The sequence below is a fragment of the Malurus melanocephalus genome, unplaced genomic scaffold (genome assembly GCF_030028575.1).
Source record: "Malurus melanocephalus ecotype Western Australia unplaced genomic scaffold, MMel_1.1 scaffold_10, whole genome shotgun sequence".
In the NCBI taxonomy this organism is placed as follows: domain Eukaryota; kingdom Metazoa; phylum Chordata; class Aves; order Passeriformes; family Maluridae; genus Malurus; species Malurus melanocephalus.
Window position 1 is genome coordinate 3983544 of NW_026623242.1, and position 18057 is coordinate 4001600.

General features: G+C 40.8%; 1 protein-coding gene across 1 annotated transcript in view; it reads left to right on the plus strand.

Moving 5' to 3' along the window:
• The first annotated feature begins 4940 nt into the window (after nt 1-4940).
• The window catches only part of TPH2 (tryptophan hydroxylase 2), a 51050-nt gene continuing 37933 nt past the window's right edge, over nt 4941-18057 (plus strand). Inside the window, exons 1-5 of the mRNA XM_057377912.1 lie at nt 4941-5260; nt 8060-8212; nt 10433-10616; nt 10725-10825; nt 13617-13684. Of these exons, the coding sequence (XP_057233895.1) occupies nt 5156-5260; nt 8060-8212; nt 10433-10616; nt 10725-10825; nt 13617-13684 (611 nt within the window). The 5' untranslated portion in view covers nt 4941-5155. The remainder of the gene's footprint in view (nt 5261-8059; nt 8213-10432; nt 10617-10724; nt 10826-13616; nt 13685-18057) is intronic.

Here is an 18057-nt window from a genome sequence, read left to right on the forward strand (position 1 = left end):
CATAAAGGAGCTGATAAATTTCAGACTTAAATTATCTTAGCCAGATCAATCATATCACATTTTTTTTTTCATTATGTAGTGAACACCTGTATATATGCATACAGCAAGTTTGTTAAAATTCCAGATTTGTAACACTGGAAGTCACTTTTAAAAGCTTGTTAATAATTAMTTAGCTACAGTATCTCTGTTGGAAGGCATGTCTGTCTTGTGTTAGATGCCTGTCTCATCTGTTTGCAAGGATACCCTGTAGATCCTGCAAACAATTTCCAGGTGTTTTGTGGACTTGCAGAGCARATGTAGTGATTGCACGCAGCTGGAGATTTTGTGTAACCTCTGACTCCCCTCACACGAGGTCTGCCTTCCCTGGTGATTGCGCTGTTGATCTGGTTACCTGTAAGCAGCCCTCTGTGCCCCAGCATCTGTTTAAATTTTGTAATCATTACAGCATTTTTGAGGTAAGTACAGTCTGGAAATTTACAGCTGTGCTCTAGGGCCTCATGGGAGGCTTTTATTAAATAGTATAGGAGTGAGGGTGGGTACCTAAGGCTATCCTGTTCTCTGCACCCCTCCATTTATCAGCAACCCCATCCCTTGGTACAATCTGTTACTTCCATCTGTACCTGTTTCCCKTATCTCTCATGAGAATGTTATGAGAGACTATGCCAAGTGCTTCTGTACCAGCAAGATGAATGAYGTGTATTGTTTAGCCTTGGTCCACAGGACTGTCATAAGAGGAAATGAAATTTGCTTARCACCATTTTTTCTCAGCAAATCTGTCTTGACTGTTTAATCATCTGTTATCTTCTGGATCTTTACAAATAATTTTGATACTTCTGTTTTCTTAAACAAATGAGATTAGACTGGTCCATAATTCTTCAGCCCTTCTTCCTTGTTATCTTCTTGGACACTGACATAATTTTGGCCTGTTCCCAGTCTTTTGTCACTTGTTCTTCCCCTGAGTTCTTAAAGCAGTTATTAATGGCAGAGGTTTAATGAGCTTGCTTTGTTAGTGTGGTTTCTGTGCTCTCATTTGCTATGATCAGACTCATCACAAGTATTCTCTAACATTGTTTTACCTTGTTAAAAGCAAAGAGCTTATCTCTCTGCCCTTGCTATTAGTTATGATAGACATTTGGTCACACTTGATTCTTCAAAGTGCATTAAATACCTAGCTAATTTTAAGGGTTTTTTTTTTTTCTGTTTTGTCCTTTCATTATATTCAGTGGTCTGATAGTACAGTTTTTCCAGCTGCTGCTCTATTAATTTTTTAAAAAGTTGCTTTTGATGTTCTGTACTAATGACTTTTTGAATTTTATACCACAGCCTTCATCTTTGTGTTATTCTGCCTGCATTTGGTAGCTTGGTCCTAGTTTCGATCTCCTGTAAGCTCCTCTTTTGAATTAAAGGTAATGACAAACTAATGACTTATGCTACTACTAGTAAAACTGTAGTAGAAGACCATATTTCCACTATAATGTAACAGTTTCCTGAAGAAATGATCTCTTCCCCAAAGCAAGGAAAGAACTGTATTTCTGCTCTAGGTTCCTGCTCCTTAGTGCTTGTAATAACTGAATTTATTGAAATCCTTTTTTTTTTTTTTTCTGAAATTGTAATTTTCTACATCCTTCTCAGAACCTTTCCTTTGCTGAAGACTGTGAATTGACTTTATGTTCATCATGTCATCCGTATTCCCAGACCTTCCTAGCCAGTCCAACATTTGATAGATATCCTTGCCCAATGGTTATTAGTTGGCTAAAATCCCCTTACAAGTGCTACAAGAACTTGGGGTGGTTTTGCTGGTTGCTTGAAAACTCATGCTTCCCAAACCTTCTTGACTTAAAAATTAAGTGTACATTGTCATAGTAGATTTTTCAGCAGAACTACATCTCTCAGAGAAACGGASTTTGGAGTTGGTGTGTGCATCTCTGATAAACACAAACAGATTGTACGTCTTTCTTTCCTTGTTGAAAAAGCTACTTTGGTTCATCCACTTRTCAATCGTTTCACAAAGTCATGGTTTTACCAACAAAAAAAGTGATTTGAAAAGGTATTAGGACTTCATGCTTTTTGATAGCTTTTTGTAGCTTCATTTCTTTCTCTGTTCTGCCACATGATGCCTTTTGAGTTCTCCTTCCTGCTGTAGTATGCCCCTAGACAAAGACTTGGGGATGAGTTAGGAGAGCCAGAGGTAAATTCAGATAGTTTCTTGATCAATACAAGCTGCTCTGCACTGTGAATTTTATCCTCCACTTAAATCAAACTACATTAAATATTACAAATAGCTTTAAGGAAAACTATGCTGAAACTGGCAGTTGGTATCTCTAGCAGGGGGAACATGACTCAAACATTGAAAACATTCATACATTTTCTTTAGATTTAAATTTTCACTTGAGAGTTTTGCATTTTTTTAAGCTTAGAAAGTGCACAGCTAAGGATTTCAGGTAATGGTGACTGCTCTCTCATGAGAGGGAAAGAAGTATATGTAAAGAGGACCTTGCAGTTTCTGAATTCTGATTATTATCTGAGGCAATAAGGTACTCTTTAGTAACAAAAGTAAGCTTATCCATTTCTTACTATGGTGAAATAACATTGCTATGTGGCACCCACACAGATTCTAGATCTATGCTCTAGAACAGGTATTTTTGAATAGGTGCTTCAATGAATTTCTAATTTTTTTGTCACTGATTTTAGGACTTCACTTTGTCTAAATATACTGCACTGTGAACTATAGAAAAATGAGTTGAGCTCTACACAAAATTTGTATTTTAGAAATATTCCCAGAGCCAAACACCATCTCTGTTATACAGCAGCTGTACAAAGAAGAAATAAATATTTTCATAAATGTCATTTGATCTGGCACTGATACAGCAAAGTCCACCCGCAAAATACAAATTGCCAAAGAACTTCCTTTCTAGGAAGAAGCAATCTCTCTGCGGAACACAWAGGCAGACAGCATAGTTAAAATAGTTGAAGCCCTTGAATCCTCCAGGCTGTTATTAACACCTGCTGACACAATGTGCCTTGGTTTGTTTTGCTTTCGTGAGCCATGCTGAAGAGGTTATGAGAGACAAAACCTTTGCTGTGCTCTGGTTACTGCACACAGATGTGCAACAATAATAAGGCTACCAAGCAGTAGGGTCTTTGATTTTTGTGATGTCCCAGCTGCAGGGCCAGGATCTAACAGCAGATAGAATCATGCTCTGTCATGCCTGTAGGTGAAAAAGACAGCTCAGTAGTGCTCGGTTTTGTCACTGGAGCATTTGGAAAGTGCTAAACAACCTCACTCACTCATAAATTGTTCAACTGCAGGAACAGTGTCTATGTATCTCGTGCACAGCAGGTAGGAATATCAAAGTCCAAAGATGCCAACTTATTTTCTTATCATCAAAAATAATGAAAAAACAGGACAGGGAATATCTCTTGATAACTTAGGATATGAGRCTGAGCTAATAATATGTGTAGGCATGCTCTTCTCTGACTGGGAAAAGTTTGTGGGCTAGTGTAACRAAAATGATTGATCTGCATTAAAGGAGCAGGTTTAGGAACCAAATTCTATTACAAACTTACTGCCAACAAGAATAAAGGATCCTTCTTACATGTTACACCTGGGAAACTCTGGACAAGTGAGTGTAAAAGGGTTTATATCAAAYCTCTCACAAGTTCTGAGGCAGCGGTGAACCTGTCCTGGTCCTGAATATCCAGTATGACCATCGATTTTAAGAAGGGGAGCATCTGTCTGACAGCAGCCAGTTTAGACTGGAAGATTTTGCTGGTTTTCCTTCATTGTGATAAAATATGATTCCATCATGCTCTGTGTGAGCAAAAACCTCAAATTTTCTATTCTTCCGTGTTGGTCTTGCAGAAGAGCAAGACTAATTCCATGGTGATTCTGACGTATCAATTACACTTACAAAGTGCGGAGCCTTTCGAGAGTGAAGGCTTTGAGTCTGTGGACGGAGGCAGTCTGCAGCTGAGTAAGATGTGACATGATCTTAGTACTTTCTTTTACTTGCCTTTGTGCAGCTCCCTGCTCRGTGTCCCGCCTTCAGTCGATCTGATTTCAGCTTGCTCTTCTCAGTCCSTGTGATCTGTGAGTATACCGAGTTAAGGCCATGTGAAGCCCGCTGTTGGATTSGGCTAGCTCGACCCTCTTTCGGGAGGCTCAGGGGAGTCACCGATGGTGCTTTTCAAGGGGAATTGGTGTCAGTTTCCCCGTCTGGTGTGTTGGAACAGGGAAAACTGTTTATGTATTTGAAGGAAACTGACATAGTGCTTCCATTTCAGATGGGCTATTCAGTGCTACACGCTCTAAGGTAACCTATGTATTCAAAGGATATGGTGGAGAAGTTTTGGAAAATGAAAGGGAGGAGAYAGTCGGATTGCAAGTGATGGTGGCAGGTCACAAAATGAATGTCGCAACGAAAGACAAGCTAGAAATCCTGAATTTCACGACTAAATTTGAGAGATGGAGTACCTTTAACCCTGCTGTCAAGTTATTGTTTCAGCAGTTGCCTTCTGCTCACTTAAACGGGGAGACATTAATTTCTCTCTATCTCTGCACAACTCCCCTGTGCTGAAGGTCAGCTCCTGCAGTTCTCTGCCGTGCTCTCTCCGCAGCTCCTGCAGTTCTCTGCCGTGCTCTCTCAGCACCCCTGAGCTGTGGTCTCTGCCTTGCCCCGCTGTGCCCGGCCCCGGGGTGCCGCGGTGGAGGCAGAGGGCGGGCCGGCCGTGCGGCTCGGGCCGGGCGGGACCGGAGCGGAGCTGCCCCGCAGGGGTGAGGGGCGGGCGGGGGCACCGCCCGGAGCGGCCCCGCGGGGGTGAGGGGAGGGCGGGGGCACCGCCCGGAGCGGCCCCGCGGGGGTGAGGGGAGGGCGGGGGCACCGCCCGGAGCGGGACCTGCGCGGCTGCTGCCGGCACAGCTTCTCGGGGCTGCCCCCGGTGTGAGGCGGCGGGATCGCTCTCCGTGCTGCGCCGTCCCGCCCCGGCGGCTGAGGTGAGCGGGGACCGTGGGCGTCCGCCTGCCAGCGGCTCTCGTCACCCGGAGACGGGTGTCCCCTAATCGTGCTTCCATCAGCCTCGGCGGGGGCGTATAAAAGGAGCGGTGGCGGGCGAGGCGGGCAGAGCGCGGCGCTGCCCCCCGCCCGCCGCCGGCCCCATGCAGCCCGCCATGATGATGTTCTCCAGCAAGTACTGGGCGCGCAGGGGCTTCTCGCTGGACTCGGCCCTGCCGGAGGAGCGCCCCGCCGCCGGCAGCCTCACCGTAAGTGCTGGGGCCGGGGCCGGGGCGGGCAGGGCGAGCGCCGGGGGTCGGGGTCTGCCGGGGCCCGCTGCCGGGCAGCCGCGCGTCCTCCTTGTCCTCGCTTCGTGGTCACCAGGTTCTCAGCAGTTGAAGTGCCGGCGAAACTAACTTTGCTGTAGAATCGGTCCTCGTTCGAAACGCTGCTTTAAAAGTGTCATAAATAACAGAAAAGAGTTTCATAAGTAGTCCAAGCCTTATTACAGAAATGAACCATATTGCTGCTGCAATGATAGAAAAGCATCCGAGTCTAATTCAGTTGGTTTTAAATGCTTGGCATTTGGAAGTCCTTGGTTAGTCCAGCGGGCTGTTTATATCAGCGGAGTCCTCATTTTTAGGGCGCTCCTCAGCCTCACAGCACGACCTATGAAGCCTTTTTGGCAAGACACGAATGCCGTGCACTCACATGGCATTGGTGCCGATGGATGTGCTGCTGTGTTCCCGGCTTCTGCCGACGGGCAGGGGTGCAAGGGCACGTGGGAACATCGTGCAAGGATTGCTGGAAAACCCAGATAGGAGATAGAAATGGTTCTCTGTAAGGTGATGATATGGATGCAACAGGTGCTTGGGTGGTTTCAAACACGGGATAAACTTCTGTATGGTAGCGGGTTAATGTGTGTGTGCCTAAATAAAACTTCCTGCTCTGAATATGTGAAATATTTAGGAATAGGAGGTCTGTGCCTCTTATAAAATTTTGCAGCAGATGTAGATTTTTATCGCTTGGGTAGAACCAATAGAATGTATGGGCTTGTACCCATTGTATTGGCCTATTGTCTTTATAGTAAAATGTGGAATATCCCTGTTTGCACATGCTCTGCTTCTATTGAAATTACTGAATTAAACAGAATAAACTTGTTTTACTGTCTTTATATTTGAGTTACTTTCTTCACTGAATTCTGCTGTAAAAGACTTCCTTTCTTGAGGACTTGCACTTGCTCCAGATAATTAATTTTCGTTAGGGCAGTTGTTCTGTTAGTCATTGTTTAATTGTGAAGTGTACTAATGAGCGTGGCTAATAAAAGTCAAGTTCAGCCTCTTGTACAGAGCTCATAACAAATAGGTATTCATTCTAGTTTTCAAATACTTGAGAGGGTCTTTCAGTCATCACTTTGGGTAATACTCTCTTGAGAGTATTAAGGAACCTGTGATAGTCTTGGAAGGTGCCCTTGTTTTCCAGATATACTGAGTATTGAGATTCTCAGATGCTCGGTTGACTCCATAGAAAGCAGCACACATGGAAAAACCACAGATGCTGTAAAAACAGCACCTTTGTCACTTCACCTGGAGGTTGTGTGCTTGAGGTATGTGAAAAGGACTTGGCCAAATCCCAGATATTACTGAAGGTAAAACAAAAGTGACCTTCCCCATAACTGTCCCTGGGCAAAACTCCTACTGAGCAGAATAATATAAGCTCAATTGCTAAAAAATAAATGTATGAAATCATTCATACATCATTCTGCAAACATAATTTGTTTTCCAGGTTGTTTCCTGTTGTAGTGTAACAAATGATGAGAAAAGACTACAAAGACTTCTTAGCATATCCATTGCCTAGTTTCAGTATGGCTGAATGTGGTTTAATGTGTCTTTTAAAGAGTGTTCTAAGACCTGTTTAAAAAGCTTAATTTTCAAGTTGTTTTCTGTAAAGTGGTAAAGTGCTTTAGTAATTTAATCTATTTGGAATATTTAAATAGTATATGTTTTTAAATGTCTATCTTCATRTTTTTTTAATGGGTTGTAACAAAGCAGTTAGCATCTCACTGGAGACCTTATTTCTCCAGGAGTAACAGCCTAGGTATCAGAAAATGCAGTCTGCTTTTTGAAAATTATCATTGATCTTATAAAAATTGTCTATAAAGGCTGTACTGTTAGCATCTCAACAAGATTTAAGGTGATAAAATGRCATGTTTAGGAAAATGCTGACTGAAATTTTGCTTAAAGCAGTCTTTGACTGCTGAATTGTGAGAAGAAGGTAAGAGTGGGCAAAGGATGGTATAATTTTCTGTATTTTTTGAGTTCCTCMGCTAACTCATCTTCTGTGGGATGTAAAGTTTTTAACAATGAGAACCATTAGCCATTGGAATAATGTCCCAAGAGAAGCAGTGGATTTCCTAATGCTGGGCAATTTTAAAATTTGGCTGGACAGGGTACTGGGTTATCTTCTCTGGACCACGCTTTTGCCAGGAAAAGTTGGACCAGATGATCCAACTTCATGTTCTGTGATGCAGCTTGTATTTCTGTTCTTGTCTTTATAATCAACAGAAGTTTTGTTTTCTGAAGAAGAATTGCATAACATGATAACACTAATTGTACTACAACAGAGAACATAAAGTTTTGGCTTTAATACAAAAATACAGAGCAGTGCACATCTTTGTAAATTGACTGATATAGGTTATTCTAGCATCCCTGTGATTTTGCAGCAATATTCAGATTACAAWAACCAATCTGCAGGCTTTGCCAGTAATTTAGACTATCTCCATATTTACTTCTAATGATAGTGTTGCCCTAATAGTGCCATTATATTTCTATCCCATTTATATACTTTTCCTTAGGTTTTTTTTTCTCTTTTAAATTTTGGTATGGACTGGCACCTTACACAGTCATTTCTAGCAGCTGCCTTTAGCCTGTGATTCTGATTTCAAGTAAACATACTACCTTTTGAATTGAGCCAAGATGAGTTCTGTTCAGCTATTTTCAAACAAAAATTTCACTTGCTGGAAATGCTCATTTTTATCTGAGATGACCCTGTTCTTTATCGATTTGTAGCTAAACAGATCGAGTTCTGGGAAAAATGAAGAAAAGAAAGGGAATAAGGGAAATGGGAAAAGTGAATCTGCTTCTGAAGGTGGAAAGACTGCTGTGGTGTTTTCCTTGAAGAACGAAGTTGGTGGACTGGTGAAGGCTCTCCGACTCTTCCAGGTAACACTTACAAATCATTTATGCTGGCTGCGCTGAGGAYGGCTACTGAGGTCAGGCTCTTTGTTGATATAGATCTAATGGACCGTGGCAGAAGGAATAGAGTGCAGTTACACTCGCTCTGCAGAACTGAGTAAAAGTAACTTAAAATTTTATGGACCATTGAACAAAGCATTTTGGGCTTGTGAAGCATTTTCTGGAATAAAATTTGACAGTGATGCTGATGTTCACATCATTCACTTCAGGTTTTTGATGTGATTCTCAACACTGTAAATTAAATTTGAAGTTGTCTGTGCAGGCTGCAGTGAAAGGAGGCACTTTCAGAGAGCAGTTTGGAATCTAARTTACATACTATCAGGTGGTGCTGTTGGCAGACTTGCTTGATCACAAAGCTAGMGACACCTTTAAGTGCTTGCAGGGTTAGGGGTTTTTGTGTCTAACTGGAATGTAAATTGTTAAGTACTGGTTCCCACACAGATCCCCAGGTGATCCGTGCTTGTTGGTTAGGCTCCTGGCCAGAATGCTTGGAGGCATGTCTGAGGGTAGTTTTAGCAGTATGATAAAAGTCTTAGGTTGTTCAGTCTGTGCAGTGAAGTGAGGAGGTGGCTTGGAGCCTGCCTCTCAGGCTGAGCCATCAGAAGGATGTAAGTGTGGGATCTGGGATCACTGGGTGTTACCAGTCCACACTCACGGTAGCTGGCTCTGGGAACAGATTCCCAAGGCTCATGTACATTAGATACTTAGAGTCCCCAGCCAAGAAAAAGGGATGTCTTAGACTCAAAGGAGGGAGTCTGCCAGGAAGCAGRGTCTTTGACAAAAAGAGGGGAAACCTAAGTCAGTTAACAGAAGCTGCAGTAGGAGTTGTGTTTTCAATGCAGCTCTTCTCCAAGGGTTAAGTGTCTAACTGTGGCTCTGACTTAAAATGCTTGATGGGTTCATACCTGAAATTCTGGATTTGCACATCTATTACCCCTTTTTGGCAATAGGCACCGAACTCACTCTGGTCTCTGGAAGATATGGCAGAGATATCACCCCCAATCATGTAATCACTTAACGTTTTGAGTACTGTGGGGGAGTGCAGAATTTTGTTCTCTACTTAACCTAGGGAAGATAAAAGTGAATTTATTATGTGATTGGGTTGCTACATATATACACATGTTATGGAGCATGCCAGTGAAAGAACTACATATGCATATCCAGAGGTGTAAAAGCAGAGATTCCTGGTTGACTGTACCAGAGGAGACCTTCATCTGAAATGGACATTTATGTAAAATACAGCAGGCAAGTGCAAGTATAAACAGGAATTTCTTCCCATTTGGAAGTCAACAAATGTTTTACTGAGTAATTTTACTTCGCTGAGTAAGTGGAAGAATAGTTGTGAAAAGTAAAAATTTCTATTTAGCAAGAGAAAGGAAAAATCAGCCTGTAGAAAGTCAGTCATGTTAAGAGCAGACATCCAGTCCAACCTCCTGTTTTGAAGCGAGGCTGTCACAGCACATTGTATTTATCTGTCATTGTGTGATACCTCGGCACACCAGTAGTGCTGGTGGAGAAGGTACCCCATAGGAARGTTTTAGTGCTATACCTATATACACTCTGATGTTTGTTGCATGATTTGTGTTTGATGGGGACATTGCAATAGAGAATAAATKGAATCAGATTTTAATTTTATTACTTTTAACACTTCATGTTATTGATAATTGCACAACAGATATGTGAGGACTAATACACAGTTATTCTCATAAAAATGTTCTTCCTCATGTGCTCATAAGAGATACTAAAGTTAAACATGTTTAATAACATCTATTTAAAGAAACATACTAAATTATATTTAAATTAACATTATTATTATTATGCACATTGCCTACTAAAATTGCATTAGAATTTAATATTTATTGCAAAGATAAATATAAAATTGCATTAAATAAAAGTCTTCTGCTGTCTTCTCTAAGAGATTATTTCTGTAGATCAAATGAAATCTTTAGTTATCTTTCTTCATTAAATATAAAAATTTTATTTTTACTTTCACATACAGATTTTTTTTCACCATTAGTATTTATTATATGTCACTAATCCTGTAAATAGAAAAAGGGAGTACTTTCAATAAAAAAGCCTTTTAATAACTGGAAAAACTTTCYTGAGGAATATTCCATCAATATTGTTCTCCTAGCATTGTTCTTCTAGGCATGTCTGTATTTCATCTGCTATTTCGTCTTTCCACAGGAAAAACATGTGAGTATGGTTCATATTGAATCACGAAAATCAAAGAGAAGGAATTCAGAGGTGGAAATTTTTGTGGACTGTGACTGCAGTAAGAAAGAATTTAATGAATTAATCCAGTTGCTCAAGTTTCAAACTAATATAGTATCTCTCAATCCACCAGAAAACATCTGGACTGATGAAGAAGGCAAGACTGTTTTTGTATCATTTTGTTTAGACACTGAGAGACATTGTGCACAGGTATCTCCCTGGTCTTATACTCCAGTCCATTCAATTTGCATTCTGTCTCCTACAGATCTTGACTGTGTCCCATGGTTCCCCAGGAAGATCTCTGAGTTAGACAAATGCTCTCAGAGAGTTTTGATGTATGGATCTGAGCTGGATGCTGATCACCCTGTAAGTATAACATAAAGTTGTCCTGCAGATAATTTGTTTGGGTTATTTGCCTGTCAAATAAAAAGCTTGTTGACTGCTGATTGTTTTCAGAAGATGAGCACTGGTTTCTCTTCAGTAGTTTCAGTGAATTAGTTTCTGTTTTCTCTTGAAGGATATACAAAATGGAGGTCCTCCAGAAAACTTATTCATTGTTTAACAAGTATATCCCCTTTGTACTGCTTGCATTTTTTAAAAATTTAATTGATTAATAGAAAGGTTCCAAACTTTAAAGACTTCAGATAAATATGACCTTCAGTTCTACCACAAGTAGCTCTTAGGTAAGAATTGATATTGTCACTAGTTGTCAGAGAAGAAAGAATTATGRTGGAATAATTTTGCACTCAGGAGGTAATTACAAGACAAAATTGAGGAACATGTTCCTGTTTCTGATGAAGGCAGCAGATGGGAAGGTGTCTCTCATTGTTTCCTGACTTTGGTGGCAGGAGACAAGCCTGCTTACACAAGCTGTATCTGTAGCAGTGCCAATTGCTCAATGCAAAAGACAGAAAAATGTGTTTGTTATTGTTTAATTTCTTTTGGCTAATGTGTGTAAATACTTAACCTCTGAGTCTTTAGACAGCAGATGATTGAAAGCATTTATGCACAAATATTTTCCCTTTTTATAAACCCAAGTTTCTACCTATGAATGATTTGACTGAAAGATGCTGGTGGTAGGTAGTTGTATTAATTCCTAAAATAGGCTGGGTTAATCTGGTATTGTGAGAAATGTCCAGCTGAAAGTAGGCAGTGACCATAAGACTGTATTGTAATAGAATGATGTCAAACTCTAACAGTAGATGATAGTCTCCTTTGTTTTCAGTTGCACATGTTTTGTGCTGTGGTGGGAACTCGGGCACCGAGTCTCTCTCCTGTGCACACAGATCAAGTGGACACCATCACAAAGCCCCATGGCAGCCCCGCTTCCGAGTCTCAGGTGTAACCTCCTTACATACCATACAACAATCATCATCATCACCTTGCTTCATTCCCAGCCTCCTCTATCATGTGGGAGCCCTTCCCCTACTGAAGGCCCATAGGCAGGGAGCACGTTTCTGGATCCTGCTTTCTGCTACATACTTACAGATGAAAAACTAGGATTTCATTCACATTTTCTCAAAAAGGAAAAGCCTGTTGATTATATCAACCATTGACCATAATTTGGTTCAAACAGAGGTTGTAGTGACAGCTCATTCCAGCTTTGAGTTTATGCCTGTGATACACCGTTAGATATTGTTTTATGTTSTGAGCTGGTACCTTCATTAAATACTTGAGTGCTCTGCTGAAAATTTGCCTTCAGTTTTACAGAAAACAAAGGAAGACATTTGCATTATATGAATATATATTTTACACTTGGGAGAACTGTTGCAAACATTTACACACCATTTGTCAGCCTATGCAGCATGCTAGATGTTAGAAATGGGGTAAGAACCTTTAAATCTGTAGCTGGCCTTTGAAAGGCCACTCCCAGGTGYGTGCCCTGTTCCTTAACAGAGGCATGTAAGTGCCAGGGGACCAAAGAGAATGAACCTATTATAGAACCTGGAAGGATAGCACCACTTCAGCAGCTGAGCCCCAACCTACTCCCTAACGGCAAATTATTTCAGTCTCAGTTTCGTGACACTTGACAACCTTTTTAAGTCCCCTCTGCTGTCTTCCACTTTCCAGGTCTTGAATGGTCTTCAGCTGAGTAATGCAACATTTACGTCAAAAGGTGTTAAGGAGACAAGGAGGCTCCCCCAGATTACAGCAACTTTTTGGCAGTCAAAGAAGCTTTTCTGTGTAGGAGGGGCTATTTGAAGVCTTTCTGTAGTCCTCTGAAATCCTCCCATTCTCTGCCTCAGCAGCAAAGCTTTGGTTATGAGGCAGTAAAATGTTTTCTGGGTTTTATGGACGCTCATACAAGTATTTCAAATGAAGCAATGTCATCTTTTCATTCACTTCAGTGTTTTGCATTTGTCTATGTGAGCAGTCAGGAAAAAAGACATTTTAATTTTCAGCTTTTACTGGGGGAAACTTAAATGCCCTTTCTGGGCTACTAACTGGAGAACTTAGATAACTCTTTACCCACTTACTCTTCAAGAGTTTGGCCATTCTACTCTGAAAATAGTTTACTCTTCTTTCAGTCCAAACCTGAAGTGTCTATATATTTTATAGGTATAAAAAAGATCTTGTTCTAATTTTGAATAGCTTAAAGAGCTGTAACTGGCCAGTGTGTTGTGTTATGTTATACATCTCTTTTTCTCTTAATATGAAAATGTATGAGCCTACTGTAGCCCACGAGGCAGAGCCCTTCCCTTGTAACTCAAACTGAAGCAATATGTCTACTTGGTACTGGAGGCTGGTGGTTCAGTTCCCAATGTGTTGGTTAAGTGGCAACTGCTGAAATAATAGTCTCCAAAATGAGTTCTCTATGATCTTTAGATGCTTGATCTAGTGAAGAAAGTTGCATTAAGAATTGTGCTCTATACCTGTGTGTAAATCTCCATTCAGATCATGGAAAGCATAAAGTTTCCCTTTTCAGCATCTTGCATGAATGACTGCACCTACTAACAAAACTGTCTTGGAACAACTCCTGTGGAACTTTCTTGAAGAAAAAACAGAAAAAAAATCCTTATTTTCTCTTGCAGTCCAGTAGACAGTGTTAATCAAAATATAATGCAACAAAGTACTAAATAAACACTTCAATGATTTATTTTATAATTCTTACAGCTACAGTCCTTATTGTAAACTACTCTCTTCTTCTTTGCTTAAGGGATTTAAGGACAATGTCTATCGACAGAGAAGAAAGTACTTTGTGGATGTTGCCATGAGCTATAAATAGTAAGTACTGGCATAATTCTTCCCTGTGCTGCTGACTAGTTAGAATTCATGCTCTACTTAATTCAGTAGGCTGAAGTTTAACAATAGACAAAGTCATCCTTTAAACTTTGACTAGTTTAGTGTAGGCTATAAATTACAAACCCGATCCTTGGAATCCCATTACATTTTTGATATAGCTACAGGCAAGTAGAGCATTTGAAAGGCAAGCACTCTCTTTTAGCATTTTATGCACAACTGCTTAAACATTAGAAAATATTTTACAAATATTTGCATGTCTTACTGACAAACKGAGGCACTGCTGAATCACAGATATATAGCATCCCTACATAGCTGGAAGAGCTCACTAATTTTTTTTTGATGCACGTACTATACTGGGCTGAGGCGAATTGTATGAAGTTCAACAAATTATGTGCTGGGTCCTTCACTTGTGTCTCGACAACCTGCATTGCTGCAGGCTGAGAGATTAGCTGGAAAGCTACTCAGTTGAAAAGGATCTGGAGGGTGATGGTCAGCAGCAKCTGACCATGAGCCAGCAGTGCCCAGATGGCCAAGAAAGCCAATGGCATCCTGGCCTGTTACAGGAATAGTGTGGCCAGCAGGACCAGGGCGGTGATTGTCCCCATGTACTCAGCACTGGTGAGGCCACATCTGGAATCCTGTGTCCAGTTTTGGGTCCCTCACTGCAGAAAGGATATTGAGGTGCTGGAGAGTGTCCTGAGAAGGGCAATGGAGCTGGGGAAGGAGCTGGAGCATAAGTTCTGTGAGAAACAGCTAAGGAACTGGGGTTGTTTAGCACCGAGAAAAGGAAGCTCATCGGAGACCTTATCTCGACAACTGCCTGAAAGGAGGGTTTGTGAAGTGGGGGTTGGCCTCTTTTCTTAGATAATGAGTGACAAGACGAGAGTAAATGGCCACAAGCTGCACAAGGGGAGGTTTAGATCAGTTAGAAGGAAACATTTTTTTCATTGAAAGGCTGTTTGGGCATTGGAGTAGGCTGCCTAGGGAAGTGTGGGAGCACCACCCCTGGAAGTGTTCAGAAGGTGGTTGGATGTGACACTTTGGGACAAGGTTTAGTGGTGAACATAGCAGTATTGGGTTAACAGTTGGACTTGATGATCTCAGAGGTCTTTTCCAACCTTAACAATTCTATGATTCTATTGGATGCTGCAAAATGCCATTTACTAATTTTGCCAACACAGCTCCAAATTTCTTAGAACTTAGTCAGTACTTTTCTATGTAGTTAGAGAAGCCAGTGCACAACTACACTGCAAGTGTTATCTCATTCTGAATTTTTTTCCCCACTTCAAGCCAGTATTTTCAATTTGCTGCAGTCTCTGGAAGTAAGGAAACTATCTGTTCTACCTACAAACACCTACTGTGTTGCAATTTTCTTGTCGCTGAAGCACTCAACTAATTCTAATCCTACTCTAAGTTTTATTTGCAACAGGTTTAAGCCCTCCTTCTCAAGGGTAAGAACATATTAATTTCATGTTCTTTTCCATTTTCTTCTCCACACTTCTTTAGGTTTTTCATTTTTTTTTTGCCTTTGAGATTTCTACCTACATGGTTTAAGAACATGAAATAGGCAATTTTTTTTTTCACTTATAGGCAGTACATGCTGTCAGGAATCAAGTCAAAATTGAATTTTTGAAGGTTTTTCAGTATAAGAGTATTATAAAGCCTGCAGAAGGCTGGGGGAACAGAAGGATTAACTCTGCTTTGAGACCATATAATTCTTATTRTATTTTTCCTTCACTTTTGTCCCATGTCAGCCATTAAGCTATTACCAATCTTACACATGTAGGTGCTAGTGTTTGTTCCACTTTCTTTCTGCCAACAATGGTATTCATTTAGCCGGGTGCTCATGACATCCATCCAGCACACTGAGCTGCTGCCTGCTGGGGCAGATGTTTATTGGTAGAGAAGATCTTTAGACTTCCCTGGGTAAACCCTGAGTTTAGCCAGCTTTCAAATAAAAATTTAAATAGCTTTTTTGTCAGTATGCTTGTTTACAGCTGATTGATTTATTATCTTTGTTTTAGTCTAATGCTTGCACTGAAGTTAGAGGTTCTTTATTTATTGCAGTGTGAAATGTCAAGTGGATACCTGTGGACAGGGCAGGCTGTGTGTGCTCTTAGGCTCTTTCAGTAAGTGGGATAGTTCTCCATTTACCCGTGCTGGTAGCAGTAGTGCTGTGCATTTCACAGCTGCTAACTTGCTGGTAAGATCTTGTTCTTCTCCCTCTCAGCTGCCTAAGTGCTGTAAAGGTGGGGTGTAGCTGGCTTCCTAAGCAGCAGTTGGTCTTTTGCTTCAAAGTGTGGGGTTTTTTTCCACCCTGAACTGAAACTGGTAGAGAAACATCTTTTTGCAAAATTACATAAAGTAATTCTGCCTATCTCCAGAAAATAAAACAAATAAAGGAAAGAAAACCTTTTCCTTCTTTAGATTTTGAAGGTTTAAGAATATTTTTGCAGGCACATTACAAAAATTAGGCAATCCAAACAAGAGGTTATTTGAGGACCAAGTCTTTGTACTTGAGCAAAACTGCTCAGATGTACTCCTTCATTCCACTCATCTTTTCAAACTTTTAAAAGATTACAAAGTTGTCCTTTTATTACAATCAAAGGAAAACAAGAGGTTTCAAATACTCTTAGCCAGGGACCACAAAAAGGCAGGGGAAACCAGTGCTTAGGGCAATTACCTAACSTATCAAAATCTTGTTCATACTTCGGGTTCCCTACAGTTGTTATCCTTACCCCCAGAGATGTGCTGTATGTACTGGTCTGTACAGTCAGTCTGGGTATCCATGGAGAGACAGCCCAGGGAGACACCCCCAGTATCCTGCTGCAGCACAGCCTAAGCCGTGCTGAGCAAAGGCAAATCAGCTCAGGGAAGACTTTGCCGWGGTTATGTGATGCTGTGGAGCTCAGAGTTAGTATCAGTGTCTTGACACTACGTCACCATCTCATCACACTCTCGTCTGTGGTCAAATGACTATTTATTTATTTATACAAAAAGAATAATTCTTTTACAAGGGCTGCTCTCCTTGGAGATAAACACCTCTCAGTGTCTTCCAGGCAAGTGACCTTCCTAATCACTTGCTGAGGCTTGATGTGCTTCTACGTTTCATTTTCCATTGTAAAAACCCAATAACCCACACTTACTTCCTTAAAAAAAAMCAAAAAAAAGAGAAAAAATATATTYGGCTGCAAGGAATTGGCTCCATAAAAAGTTGAGTCGAAAATCCCAGATCAGCATTTTCTTTATGAATTGCAACTGTTCTATGGTGGTAGATGCTTTGCTTTGCTTGAGCATAAAGTGGTGTCTGTAATGGAGAGAGAGAAGAGCATTACAAAGTGAACTTGGAAGAGCAGATATTTGCTGGAGCTGGGTGTTAAAGATGTGTTAAAAGATATGTTAATAGAGCAGAGTAATGAAGATCATCTGTATGAAATAAATGGACCAAAAAAGCCATAAAAAACCATATTCCTCCCTCCTTCCCTTAGCTTCTATCCTAAAGATAGGCAAAAACGCCTTAGTCTTGCTAATGAGTCCTTTGAGACTGATTGGGATTTGGAAAAGTGTTGAGAAAATTAAATCTGGAGGAAACATACGATAGTTAAGAGGCAATTAATAATATGAGTTGATAGCTCATGACCATGGCAAAATGGAAGGAACCTATTTTAATAAGGAGAAATAAAAATTCATATTCAGTTAGCTTGTAGAGTCATCTTAGCCACAAGGAAACTGGCTATGCAGGTTGGCCATTTTTGTGATTTATTGCAATGTTTGGGTGCAAGGTGGGTCTTGCTTGTTGAAATAAGAAGGTAAGAAATATGAGGCTTGCAGAGCTGAGGGAGAAAGGCATAGATCCTCCCTCAAGTCTGGCTGCCTTGATTCTCTCTGTAAAGGAAGCAGTATCATGTTCAGCTGGAAACGAGATCAGCTCTCCTAGGCATAAAGCCTATTAAGGAATTAATGTTCAGTGATCCTTACTTCAGTACTAATGAATTAATTGAAACAATAACTAAGTTATAAACCTTTTAGTGAGCAGTGAACAATCTTTCAGATCCTTGATTGTGTTTATGCCTCTCTAGTGACAGGCTAAATAGAAACRTGAGTTTTTCCACTGGAAAAACATATCTTCCTCCTTGATCTGCCAGGGCTGACTATAGCATTATCCATAGTAGTGGTCAGGCCTAAGAAAAAGGGATGAGGCTGGGTATTCTGGCAAACCCAACCAGAGTAGCAGCCTGCTTGTATCTGTCTTGTATGGTATAATTTAGTATAGCTGTGCTAAGATTTCCATGAGCTGGCAGGCAATTTAAGGCTGATAAGGTGTTAAGGGGAAAGACAGTTACCAGATCTGAAGG